This window comes from Megachile rotundata, unplaced genomic scaffold (assembly GCF_050947335.1).
Source record: "Megachile rotundata isolate GNS110a unplaced genomic scaffold, iyMegRotu1 scaffold0190, whole genome shotgun sequence".
Lineage (NCBI taxonomy): Eukaryota > Metazoa > Arthropoda > Insecta > Hymenoptera > Megachilidae > Megachile > Megachile rotundata.
The window spans coordinates 80,001-93,998 of NW_027473487.1; the positions used below are offsets into that span (position 1 = coordinate 80,001).

General features: G+C 42.0%; 1 protein-coding gene and 1 non-coding gene across 2 annotated transcripts; both read right to left on the reverse strand.

The window, feature by feature from the left end:
* Positions 1–592: 592 nt before the first annotated feature.
* Positions 593–5,270, reverse strand: LOC143266308 (uncharacterized). The gene is made up of 4 exons (XM_076541846.1): positions 5,105–5,270; positions 4,254–4,678; positions 3,530–4,185; positions 593–1,652 (listed from the first exon to the last, which is right to left on the reverse strand). Exons 1-4 carry the CDS (start codon positions 5,268–5,270, stop codon positions 593–595), a joined length of 2,307 nt encoding a protein of 768 aa, XP_076397961.1.
* A 6,550-nt stretch (positions 5,271–11,820) lies between these two features.
* On the reverse strand, positions 11,821–13,762 carry LOC143266312 (small subunit ribosomal RNA). The gene has a single exon (XR_013041342.1). It is a non-coding gene; the product is annotated as a small subunit ribosomal RNA (ribosomal RNA).
* Positions 13,763–13,998: the final 236 nt, after the last annotated feature.

Sequence of the window (13,998 nt, forward strand, 5' to 3'; positions counted from 1 at the left end):
TTATTTGTTACTTGTTATTTTTTAAATTCATCATCTTCGTTATTTTATTGAATAAACCCTTATTGTTGAAAGATATTGACCTGTGGATTTCACTCCTTAACCGCACACCACACGAATCCCACAATCTTTAGATTTAGTTATTTTCCAAAACGAGTCGTTTAATTGGTAAAAGCCGCTCTTTACCTTCTTAGCGCTAGTAACTATCTGAACTTAGGTTCCAGAGTCGTTACACTATATTCTTAGTCATTATATCAATAAAAGAAAACAAAGCACTTATTATATTGGGCTGTATATCATTATGTTACTATCCATCAATATATTACTTAGTTCCGATATTTAATATCGATTTCAGCCACTACAACGTAGCTGACTATCATTACCATTAATGCTGGTAGTTAATTTTCCAATAAATTTATCTTTTTTATATTTTATCTACTTTAGTTATTTTGGGTCTGTAATTAATATGTTGATAACGCCATGATTATAGTTATTATTTTAGTTTATTATCACTAACCCTTATTTTATCAATCAGAAGCAAAATTTATTTATTATTTATTTATTTATTTATTTCTACTATTTTCCTTTGTACGTTTTATCTAATAATATCGTAATCGATAAACGCATTCGCTATTTCAATCGAGGAATGCAAAGCTATCATCGAGACCGTTAATAGGTCGTTTTTTGTCAGACCAATGGCTTTAGCGTTCGTGAGCGTGTCACGTGGTATGACCCCTCTGCTACCAACAACAATTGGTAATATTTTGGCTTCAGAGCAATTAAGTTTTAATTTAATATACTCCGCGGTTTCTTTATATTTATTTATCTTTTCTTCATACGCTAATCGTAGATTATTTTTATCTTCATACCTAACCGTTATGTCAACTATTATTAACCTTTCCTGGTCTTTAATTACCAGATCCGGTTTTTTTAATTCAACAATGACATTAACAGTAGGTTCAACAAACACAGTATATTTATTTGCTATTTTGTTCGCAATAAAATTTTTAATTTCGTCGTGTCTCTGTATTCTTGCAGCTTTGGTATGGATGCAATTGCCTAAAACATGTCCAAGTGTTTCATATTGCATATTGCATCGTCTGCAGTTTAAACTTTGCTGCTTATCAGCTCTTCTTAACACCACCCGCGTACCGAAGGTATTACTTCGCAACTTCAGGGCATCTAGGTACCTAGACGGTTTTAATAAATTAGGGTTATATAACCAGGAATTGCCGATTTTATCCCCTCTATAATCAGCCACCCCCTGCCCTTGTGATATTAACTGTTGCCACCTATCGGTTTCGGCTTTTTTCAATTTAATTCGCGCATCATCTATTTCCTTCATTGTGGTGGGCCAGGTCAAATTAATCGATCGTGCATATTTTAATCCTGTTCCGTCCATATTAGCTGCTACTTCTCTAACCGAGATATCTTTTGATTCTTTCATTTTTAAAATATTACGTAGCACCGCTAATTTAACAATATTTTCTATTTTTTGCACGCCTAGTCCACCGTGACACTTACTGTTGTATATAATACCATCGGTCGTGGATGGGTGCAAATGAAGAATTTTTTTAATAACTTGCCGCAACGCATTAACAATATTTTTTAATGTTTTCGTTGGTGGATGAATAATTACTAACTTATGTATAAATCTTGGCAGCATATAAGTTCTTATTAATTTTATTTTTTGGTGCGGTTTTAATTTCATTTTAGCAATTTTTTCGGCAATTTTAACAATTATTTCTACATCAAATTCGTGCGAGTTATTTCTCCATACATCTACTTCCGCGCCTAAGTAATTAAGAACTTCATCGGGCTTTGTTTACGGTATCAAAATTTATTTTATTTTTAGGTTCGGATTTTGCATATACCATGTTTCATTTCTTTTAACTATTTTGAACGTAGAAGATTTATTAACGGCTATATCCATTCCTAATTTAGATAAATACAAATTTAGCAATTTTAGTTGTTTTTCCGCTTCTTTTTTATTTTCGGCTATGAGGACCATATCATCCGCGAATGCTAATATTGATAAGTTATCGTCACCTATTTTTATACCCTTAGTATTTTGATTTATATGTTTGATTATAGGATCTATCATTAACCCTTTCACTGCGGCGCGATTTTGGAGTAATCCATCAACAGGGACGACGCGTTAGACGCATGTCGGTCGCTGTGCCGTGCAGACCAGTGACCCTACCAGTATCCGGAAATTTGATACTATTCGTAGGACTTAAAAAACAATCATTACAAATTGTTGAAAATAGCAAAAATAAATACAGAAATATGTCAGTAATTTGCCAATAAGTCGGTTATCAAGTATGTATATTTATCTACTATCTATATGATACCGCTCGTTTCAATTAGATCCTCAAATGTTAAAATAAAATAATATCTACACTGCTCAAAAGAAATATGGCATAGAAAAATTTTAGGCAAAAATTGGGCAAATTTGACTGATGATAACTTCGTGAAAAATTATCGCAAAGTTATGCTCTTTTTTTTAAAATAAGCTTGAGATCTCTACTTTAAGATCTTATAATTTGATTTTAGATTTGATGCATCCATACCACAATAACATCGTAAATGTGAGGTCATGTTTGCAATATTGAAAATTACAAAGTTTGACGAAATGCATGGACTTGCCACATTTTTTTTTTTGGTGATACTGTTTAGAGCAGCATCTTCAAACCTTCATCTTTAGTTTCCAGTACGTGAAAAACCACTACCTTTTTTCCGTAAAGATACAGAAGTTTAGAGAATGATTTTTCACGGAGTTATCATCAGTCAGATTTGCCCCATTTTTGTAAAAAATTTGTCTGTGCCATACTTCTTTTGAGCAGTGTATATAATTATTCTTTACTGTTCTCTCTGCAATTACGATATCGTACACGTATATTAAAAGATCTTGTGTTTCATTTAAAGTTCCTTCCTTGTTGTTTCTCGTTTTAAAATAAATTCATTTCGTGTTCAAATTGTGTTAATTGTGTTGTCTTATATTTAATAGTTTGCAATATTATATTATAAATCTGTACTCCCATTTCCATCACAAATGAATTAAATATATCTATTATTGATTTATTTTAAGTAGCCTTTTATAAAAATGTAGCAAAGCTACATCACATTCTTTGCATTCATACCTAGTTTCTCGACGAATTTTGTGTTTACTGCATACTGCACATTTTCGAGCAGAATCTTTTTTTTTAAAAGACGGATTAAAATATGTGCTAGGAAAATGCCTTTCAATAAGACGTAGTGGGCGTATATTTAGGTCTCTTGTATATATCGATGAACATCTAGGGACGTATATTTACGTCTTTCGTGTACATCGATAGATTTAGCAGGACGTATATATACGTCTTTCGTGAATATCGATAGACTTCTCAGGGCGTATATTTACGTCTTTCGTAGTGAAAGGGTTAAGTTAAATATCAAGGGCGAGAGGGGATCACCCTGTTTCACTCCTCTTTTAATAGTAATTTTAATTTCTGCATTTTTAATTCTAATGGCCGTTTTGCATGATATATACGCCTTTTTAATAACTTTTGCAATTCTTTCAGGGACTCCTTTTATAATTAAGCAATCCTCTATTGCGCTATGGGGTATCGTATTAAACGCCTTTGCAATATCTACCACTGTGACTATACCCCCTTTGTCTTGCTTCATATGCGCTATTGAAGCCCTAAGGAGCGCGACATTCTGCTTGCATCCATCTTCTTTGGTAAAACCTTTTTGTCTTATCGATTGTTCAATTCTTGGGCGAAGTCTATTGTCGATCATTGAGGAAAATATTCTATTAATCAGTGAACCTATTGTTAACGGGCGCCAATTTTTGACATCTTTCGGGTTTTTATTTGGTTTGGGAATAAGTACTGTTCTATTAACTTTCCATTCTTCTGGAAAGTATTGCTTTATTAGTAATAAATTATATAGGTTGGCTATTACTTGTACTGCCCCTTTCATTCTTAGGTGCATTTTTCGAATGCCATCTACTCCTGGCGCGGTGTTCGACTTGATATTCTTTAATTTGTTAATAACTTCCTCGGCAGTGATAGGGTAAATTATTCGTTCTATGGGAATACTAGGTGTTCTTTCTAAATCACAAAGTTTTGGTATTCCCTCTTCAGATCCTATTACACCCCATAATTCGGAATAAAAATTCTCTATGTCTTCTACTGGGGGAAGCTCAATACAATCGCTTGCAATGTTTTTATTATTATTATTATTTCTATTATCATTATTATTATCATTACCGCCATTATTATCACTATATCATTGCCTTCATCATCTTTATCTAATTCCTCATCTTGTTGGTGCTTTAATATATTGGTAAGTAATTTTATTATTTCTTCTATTTCATCATAAGTTTCTTGTTCATTTTCATCATTATCCCTGCATGCTATAATTTTTATTTTTTCATCAATTGCTTTTAATTCACCGTTTTCAGGTGGCGAACAAGTTTTTATACACTCTTTTAATAATTCCATCCATAACAATTCGTTTTCATCATTACTTTGTTGAGTCATTATTTCATCGCTTGATAAATTATCCATTTGGTCGTCAGATTGTTCAACTTCGTCTTCTTCTATTAAATCTATTGCTTCTACTGTTTCTGCATTTGAGTTCAACAATCTTCTTTTATCGCTGATTTGTTTTAGTGTTTTGTTCGGTAAGTATTCTTTAATTTTAACATTAATATATTTTTCATTTTTAAATCTTTCATTCAAATTTATTAATAACTCCGTCTCTTCCTCCGACCAAATAAGACATTTTCTTTTCTTTCTGTTTTTAGGCGCTGCCTCTTGTTCGCGCGCTTCGTTCCTAGCAATTGGATGTCCGTGCCTTTCATGCATTGATAGTCCTCGTCGAGTGTCGAAACTATCGTTACAAATATTACATTTGTGAGCTTTTTGCGTAGTCGGCTCAGCACCTCTACATTTAGGGATATGACATTTTAGTGCAAATATTTTATCATAGGCTTTATTGCATTGAAAACAACACCATTTAATTTTAAGCCGTGCATGCGCCGACTCTGCATGTTTTATGAAATCTTTTTCATTTAAAAAGTATTAGTGCTGTCCTATGTTATTACATATTAAGCAACCAATGGTATCATTCAGCGGCAATATAACTCTTTGTTCCATCTCGTGTCCAGTAGACGTTCCCGGTCCGTCATCAATGACCCTCCTATCCACAACGGAATATTCCGCCACAGGGCTTCCAGGGTCGGGAAGCTCCGTATCCGAAGCCACCTCACTGTCACGCTCCATTTCGTTTCATAGGTTGTTATGTACCCATATATGTGTCCCAATCTTTAAGCAATCATATCCTTAAACATGCCATGTCATCATCATGAAGCCGTCCAAGCGCCGTTACCCCGTTTGCTACCTGGTACTAGACCAGGCCCCGGCGGGCACCACATGGAGGTGGGGCAGACTTGAAAGGTTAGCATTGCCAACCTCCCCTTGCGAACGAGAGTCATAGTTACTCCCGCCGTTTACCCGCGCTTAATTGAATTTCTTCACGTTGACATTCAGAGCACTGGGCAGAAATCACATTGCGTCATCACCCTTGAGGGCCATCGCAATGCTTTGTTTTAATTAGACAGTCGGATTTCCCTAGTCCGTGCCAGTTCTGAGCTAAGCGTTGAATGGCGGCCGAAGAGGCGAAAAGGACGGCCGAAGCCGTCACAAGAAGCCTCGCAGCAAGGAAGATCCGTTGGCGGCCAAGGCACGGGACCGAGCTCGGATTCCGGGACGCGCCGCGAAGTCGCCAACCGTTCACCTCGTCCAGGCCCGGCACGTCAGCCTGGCCAACTTCCCGACCAAGCCCGACACGCCCCGCTCCTCAGAGCCAATCCTTATTCCGAAGTTACGGATCCAATTTGCCGACTTCCCTTACCTACATTAATCTATCGACTAGAGGCTCTTCACCTTGGAGACCTGCTGCGGATATGGGTACGAACCGGCGCGATACCTTCACGTGGCCCTCTCCTGGATTTTCAAGGTCCGAGGGGAAGATCCAGACACCGCCGCAACTGCGGTGCTCTTCGCGTTCCAAACCCTATCTCCCTGCTAGAGGTTTCCAGGGAACTCGAACGCTTATACAGAAAAGAAAACTCTTCCCAGATCTCCCGACGGCGTCTCCAGGTCATTTTGGGTTACCCCGACGAACACTCTTACGAGGGCCCGATTGGTATGCGGTTCCACTACCGGGTTCCGGAATAGGAACCGGATTCCCTTTCGCCCGATGGGTGTGTTTCTTCCCAAATCACGCAAAATTATATAAACAATGACGCATCTGCGACGCAACGAAGACACGACTTGCGTTCGATAGTTTGTAAGATTTAACCAAGCAAAAAATAGAAAAAAAATCGCTTTCAGGCGTTCGACAACGTCGCATCACGTCGAACGTGAAGTATCCATCGATCCGAACCGCGATCATTTTTTTTCGGCGTTCAACGTTTTTGTCAATTTATCAATAAAAATGATCATGTTCGAGCGGTGGATTAGGACACAAACACGAAACGACGGCGACGTAAATTGTTATTTAACTGCAATTTTTTTCTCTTTTTAACATTTTTTGCCTTTTGCGCGCGTACGTGCGTGCGAGCGTACGTATGTTTGTCATTTGCGTTCGAAAAGCGTGAATTTTAGGACACCTCATCAACATTAGATTTCTCTTAGGGCTTAGGATCGACTGACTCGTGTGCAACGGCTGTTCACACGAAACCCTTCTCCACGTCAGTCCTCCAGGTCCTCGCTGGAGTATTTGCTACTACCACCAAGATCTGCACCGACGGCGGCTCCAGGGAGGCTCACGCCCAGACCCTTCTGCGCACACCGCCGCGACCCTCCTACTCGTCAAGGCTTCATGGAGAACGGGAACTGAATCCCGTTCCTACGCACTTGCCGTTGACGGCGGAGTATAGGCGCGACGCTTCAACGCCATCCATTTTCAGAGCTAGTTGCTTCGGCAGGTGAGTTGTTACACACTCCTTAGCGGATTCCGACTTCCATGGCCACCGTCCTGCTGTCTTAAGCAACCAACGCCTTTCATGGTATCCCATAAGCGTCGACTTAGGCGCCTTAACTCTGCGTTTGGTTCATCCCACAGCGCCAGTTCTGCTTACCAAAATTGGCCCACTTGGCACTCTGATCCAAGAAAAATTTTATCAATTGATATCTCGTGGCTTCATGATAATTCAAGCAAGCCAGAGATCTCACCCATTTAAAGTTTGAGAATAGGTTGAGATCGTTTCGGCCCCAAGGCCTCTAATCATTCGCTTTACCAGATGAGACTCGTTATGCGTTCGAGTCGAGTGCCAGCTATCCTGAGGGAAACTTCGGAGGGAACCAGCTACTAGATGGTTCGATTAGTCTTTCGCCCCTATACCCAGTTCCGACGATCGATTTGCACGTCAGAATCGCTACGGACCTCCATCAGGGTTTCCCCTGACTTCGTCCTGACCAGGCATAGTTCACCATCTTTCGGGTCCCAATGTGTACGCTCTAGGTGCGCCTCTTCTCGCAATGAGAACGAGACGCCCCGGGAGTGCGAGGCCTAATCGTAACGAGACCCATCCTCCCTTAGTCGACTTCACGGACGACTTTCACTTTCATTTCGCCTTTAGGTTTATCAAATCCCAATGACTCGCGTACATGTTAGACTCCTTGATCCGTGTTTCAAGACGGGTCCCGAGAATACACAAAGCAATAGCGTCGCCGACCGGTAATTCAAAGTTTGGCCAGTCCAAGGACTCCGCCTGCCAACAGCCCGCCAGGCCCGGTTACGGCGCTAAGTCCGTACATCCGGTATCTAGACTGGAACGAGCTTGCGGCGGTCCTGGACGCAGTGCGTTCGAGAATTTTGCGGCCCGATACCGTCTGAGTACCGTCGCGCAGTCGGCCGGGCATCCAAGGGGCTGTCATCGTGCGCTAAAAGCGACGGACAGTCATCGCCTCGGGCCTTAGACCGACACGCAACGGGTCGCGACGTTCTACTAGGGGAGAAGTGCACGACTACATAGCCGGAACATTCGCCGCGGGTGGTGTGCCCACGCCGATGGGAAACCCGCCGTAACGGGACCATCCGGGGCACTATCGCACCAACACGGGAGCCAGCTTCGTTGACGATGAATCTACCCATTCGATCTTTTGGGTTTCTCGGGTTTACCCCTGAACGGTTTCACGTACTCTTGAACTCTCTCTTCAAAGTTCTTTTCAACTTTCCCTCACGGTACTTGTTCGCTATCGGTCTCGTGGTCATATTTAGCCTTAGATGGAGTTTACCACCCACTTAGGGCTGCACTCTCAAGCAACCCGACTCTAAGAAGAGATCCACCCGAGACGCGTACCGGCCGCTACGGGCCTGGCACCCTCTATGGGTAAGTGGCCCCATTCAAGATGGACTTGGACGCGATTCGATGTCTCGGGATAAACGGATCCTCCTGAACACTACATTTCCCAGCGGCGTTAACCGCGGGATTCAGTGCTGGGCTCATTCCTGTTCGCTCGCCACTACTAAGGAAATCCTTGTTAGTTTCTCTTCCTCCGCTTATTAATATGCTTAAATTCAGCGGGTAATCTCGCCTGTTCTGAGGTCGTCGAAATTTTATTATATCTTTTCAAAGTTATACACAAACTGTACGCTCTTTTCGAGGTTTCGACACGTAATACGAAAGGTATATTAATACCAACGCACACAGGGATTATATCGTTCGATTTTTTCCTTGTATCGTTCGATAACCAACTATTTTTCTCTTTTCGGATCAACACGATCGTCGACTACTCGAAGGTACGTACGAGCCAAAATGAAAGCTCGGTGTCTCCTCTCTCTTTTGTTCGACAAAAGAAAAAAGGCACTTAAAACGCCGCATGTTCGGGCAGGCGGAACAACGACAAAAAAAAAACGACGACGACGACGTCCGGTTGTTCTCGACTCGCGTCGGAGTATATATGTATATATATAATCGGATATATCTTTTCATCTATCCAGGGCGCGTTAAAACAAACGACGAGGAGAGACTACGACAACGAGGAGATAAAGGTCGGACCTTTTCTTCTTACCCTCGGCGCGCTCTCGCACACGATCGTTTCATGTTTCTTTTGTCCCCTAAAGGATACACATATACCGTTACATATTTACGTTCGAATATACACTCGACGGTCGATAAACCGTAAAGACGCATCGTCCGATACGTTTTTTTCTTTTGCTGTCGCGTTCCGACGCAAAATCCCAGAAATGGGCGAGAATGCCAGAGACAGCCAAGTAAACCATCGGTGACTTATCATGGTCCAGAGAAGAAAGGGTTAAAGGAAAAAAAAATCCCATTTTTAACGTGCGTGGTACACCTCCGTCGTGTATATATCGTTCGATGAAACCACGAGCGCACAAAAGGAGGAACAAAAGCGTTTCGAGATCGATCTTCGGTGTAAATGTCATTGTTCATTTGCGTTCGACCGTTGTTCGATAAAAGAAATTTAACACACGAACAACAATGAAGAGGGAGACTCTCGCAAGACGATCACCAAATAAGCGTTTATCGTTCGATCGGTCCGGGTTTTTCAACGTCCGTCCGGCACAATTATGCACTTCGAGGACTGGACGACCGGAACCCGTATTGGGATCGCGCGGTCTTCCGCTTCTAATCAACGACAACGAAGCGATCTACGCTTGTAAATGTTAAAAAAACGTGGCGAAGCTACGATCTCGGAATAATTTAACCGTGAAAGAGCTTCCATCGCACGTTTATTTTTAACTTTTCTCCTCGTTGTATAAACTTTTGCACCGTCGAAAAAAAATTCGACAATCATTTCAGACAACGTCGGGAGCGCGGAGAAACGAAAGAAAATTTTTGTTCAAATTTAACAACTCAGCGTCTGAAAAACAGTATGTACGTGATTTAACCTGGTTTATAAATTCGTTCGATTGTCCATAGAATACTAACTCCAATCCAAGCGCAAGATCGAGTATCGGTGTTCGGACGTCGTCCCGTTATAGATCTGTTCACAGATTTACCCGAGCTGATTGATTAAGACGACACGATAACGTCCGTGGACAGGTAAAGGACCGTATAAAACTACAAAACCGCCGATGAAACAACGCTCTGTGGCGCATTTCTCTTCGTGCGGCGAGTTTTCAGTCCGTTCCGGGTGGTAAAGTCATTCAAAAACCGCGTAAAATACGAAACGCGCTGTCGAGCGTAACACAGAGTCTCCTGTTCGCTGCTTACATATATTGGACGTCTTGGCGGTATCGCGAGATTCGATACGGACTCCATGGCCGGCGTCAGATCGGTCTACCAACGAAGGAGACTACGCTATCGTTTTCGCTTCTCAGCCGGTCCGTAAGCGATACGTTACCATATCGTCCGTCGTAAGCAGGCGGACTCGCGTGAAGCTGCGACTTCATTCGTCGAAGCGGTTTCGTGGTTCGATTTCCATCGGTTACCCGGACACCCCCCGCGTGAAAGCCTCCGTATCACACTCTAAATTTCGTTTCTCGTTTAACACGAAATAGAGAGAGGCTAAAAGGGGGTGTTCCCTTTGTCCAAAGACAAAATTTATAGAGAGAAAGAAAATAAAATGAGAGTCTCTCACGAAGCGGGCGAAAAAAAGCAAGAAATTTAACAATTTTTTTTCGCAAACCCATGCATTTCGTTACCAAACGTCCCAAAATATTTCTTTATATTCTCTCTCGTGTTTTCACACGGGGTCGAGAGAGTACGCAACACGAATCAAGAATAAAAATTATAGAAAGGAAAGTCCGATAAGAATATTTCGAGATTCTTATAACCTTCACCTCTTCTTTTACTTCTCCGAAATCTCTCGCTTTCCTGGCGCGTATCTATTTAACAATTTCGATTCTCTCCTCCTTTTAACTCAGACGTCGCAACGAACGGATACACCATGCATACGATCCATTTTACATAACGAACCTTCTGCCGGTAAAATACGCGACAGATTCATTTATGTATAGATATATTTTTATATGAGAATGTTCGGATTTTCCTTCGTGTTCAAGTTGAACATTCTTGTTACGACGACTTTTTGTATTTATCGAAGGATCGTGCGGTACCCGTTAATAAGAAGTAAACGACGTCCCGGGAGAGTCGAAACCTTTCTTATACGCTACGGAAAGAACAGCCGAGAAGATAGAGAGGAAACTCTCGATTTTCTTTCGTCGGTAAACTTTCGTTCTTTCTATTTACAGCGTTCGACATGAAACGGCGTTGCTCTCTCATTTTTTAACTTTATTTAACGTTAGCGCTTGTTCGTACGAAACGCGTCGGCGGATACGAAATACGGACGGGAGTATCGACGATGAGAACCAAAGCGACCTCCTACACGTAACCGTAATATCTCTCCGCAGCACGACTGCCGTAACGACGAATTGTCATTTAACATTTTTGGTATCTGTTTTTTTTTTTCGTTTGTTTGCTACTACCTCCAAATATTTCTCTCCCTTTCTCTCTCAATCATCTATCGTGGCTCGTTTATACGCATTTTTGTTGTGTACGGCCAATATATTATTATTTGTTTATATACGCGAGGAGCTGCACTTTTCATCCTCATTTTTGCGTATCATGTGTTATAGTCATATTATACTTTTGGCTGCTTTTCACAGTTTTCATATTGAGTATTCAATGTATTCATATTGAGAGTCATAGATTTTGTCAAGTTTTTCTTTGGCACGTACTGTATTATTTGTTACCATGTGTTTCGTGTCTTTGCGTATCATGTGTTTTAATGTCAAGAGCTCACGTAGTGATAGAGTTTTCTCTCTTTCAAACTTTGTAAGTTTGTTTAAAACTTTCGTTAATGATCCTTCCGCAGGTTCACCTACGGAAACCTTGTTACGACTTTTACTTCCTCTAAATAATCAAGTTTGGTCATCTTTCCGGTAACATCGGCAATGCCTAGACATTGCCGCGCACCAGTCCGAAGACCTCACTAAATCACTAAATCATTCAATCGGTAGTAGCGACGGGCGGTGTGTACAAAGGGCAGGGACGTAATCAACGCGAGCTTATGACTCGCGTTTACTGGGAATTCCTCGTTCATGGGGAATAATTTCAAGCCCCAATCCCAAGCACGAAGGAGGTTCAGCGGGTTACCCGGACCTTTCGGCCAGTGAAAACACGTTGATTCCTTCAGTGTAGCGCGCGTGCGGCCCAGAACATCTAAGGGTATCACAGACCTGTTATTGCTCAATCTCGTGCGACTAGAAGCCGCTTGTCCCTCTAAGAAGATTTGTTTGTACGTTGGTAGTAAAAACCACACCGACCGAAGCCGGGGGCCTTCGAGATACCATAATTTACGTCTATTTAACAGGCTAGAGTCTCGTTCGTTATCGGAATTAACCAGACAAATCGCTCCACCAACTAAGAACGGCCATGCACCACCACCCACCGAATCAAGAAAGAGCTATCAATCTGTCAATCCTTCCGGTGTCCGGGCCTGGTGAGGTTTCCCGTGTTGAGTCAAATTAAGCCGCAGGCTCCACTCCTGGTGGTGCCCTTCCGTCAATTCCTTTAAGTTTCAGCTTTGCAACCATATTTCCCCCGGAACCCAAAAGCTTTGGTTTCCCGGAAGCTGCCCGCCAAATCATCGGAGGAACTTCGGCGGATCGCTATCTGGCATCGTTTATGGTTAGAACTAGGGCGGTATCTGATCGCCTTCGAACCTCTAACTTTCGTTCTTGATTAATGAAAACATTTTTGGCAAATGCTTTCGCTTCTGTCCGTCTTGCGACGATCCAAGAATTTCACCTCTAACGTCGCAATACGAATGCCCCCATCTGTCCCTATTAATCATTACCTCGGGGTTCCGAAAACCAACAAAATAGAACCGAGGTCCTATTCCATTATTCCATGCACAGAATATTCAGGCGAAGATAGCTTGCTTTAAGCACTCTAATTTGTTCAAAGTAAACGTACCGGCCCACCTCGACACTCAGCGAAGAGCACCGCGATGGGATATTTAACTTGGGCCGCAACTCCGAGGAGAAGCTAAACCCACCGGTAGGACGTATCGCATAATGCCAGTTAAACACCGCGAGCGGTGAACCGACACTGCGACACACAGATTCAACTACGAGCTTTTTAACCGCAACAACTTTAATATACGCTATTGGAGCTGGAGTTACCGCGGCTGCTGGCACCAGACTTGCCCTCCAATGGATCCTCGTTAAAGGATTTAAAGTGTACTCATTCCGATTACGGGGCCTCGGATGAGTCCCGTATCGTTATTTTTCGTCACTACCTCCCCGTGCCGGGAGTGGGTAATTTGCGCGCCTGCTGCCTTCCTTGGATGTGGTAGCCGTTTCTCAGGCTCCCTCTCCGGAATCGAACCCTGATTCCCCGTTACCCGTTACCAACCATGGTAGGCGTAGAACCTACCATCGACAGTTGATAAGGCAGACATTTGAAAGATCCGTCGTCGGTGCTAGAAGACCGTACGATCAGCACAAAGTTATTCAGAGTCATCATAGCCGACGATGGGAAGACGGACGAACCGTCCGCCGCATCGATTGGTTTTGATCTAATAAAAGCATTCCTCCCATCTCTGGGTGGAATTCTGGTTTGCATGTATTAGCTCTAGAATTACCACAGTTATCCAAGTAAATTGTTGTACGGTCTAAGAAACTAAAACTGATTTAATGAGCCATTCGCGGTTTCACCTTAATTCGGTATGTACTTAGACATGCATGGCTTAATCTTTGAGACAAGCATATGACTACTGGCAGGATCAACCAGGGAGCTTAAAGAATTATTTCAATTTCTTAAGCCAATTTTATATTTAACATCAAATTGGGTCTTTCTACGTTCGACGGCGCCTTTACGATTTAACAACGACCAATCGACGTTAAGACTCACAATTCTCCTCCTCCTTTTCTCTCTCTCTCGTTTCGATTTTATTACGAATCCTCCACACCTCAATGCCGGAGATTCGAAGAAACGCATATCGACGTAGTAATGCCGAAGAATAATATTCT

Bases quoted from the DNA above. Each gene is read 5' to 3' on its own strand.
- LOC143266308 (XM_076541846.1), bottom strand. From the start codon at position 5,270: ATGGAGCGTGACAGTGAGGTGGCTTCGGATACGGAGCTTCCCGACCCT. The intron at 4,679-5,104 runs GTTGCTTAATAT...TTAAAATTAAAG, and splicing joins GCCGCTGAATGATACCATTG to AATACTTACCGAACAAAACA. The intron at 1,653-3,529 runs GTATATATCATG...TATGCTGCCAAG, and splicing joins GCAAAAGTTATTAAAAAGGC to ATTTATACATAAGTTAGTAA.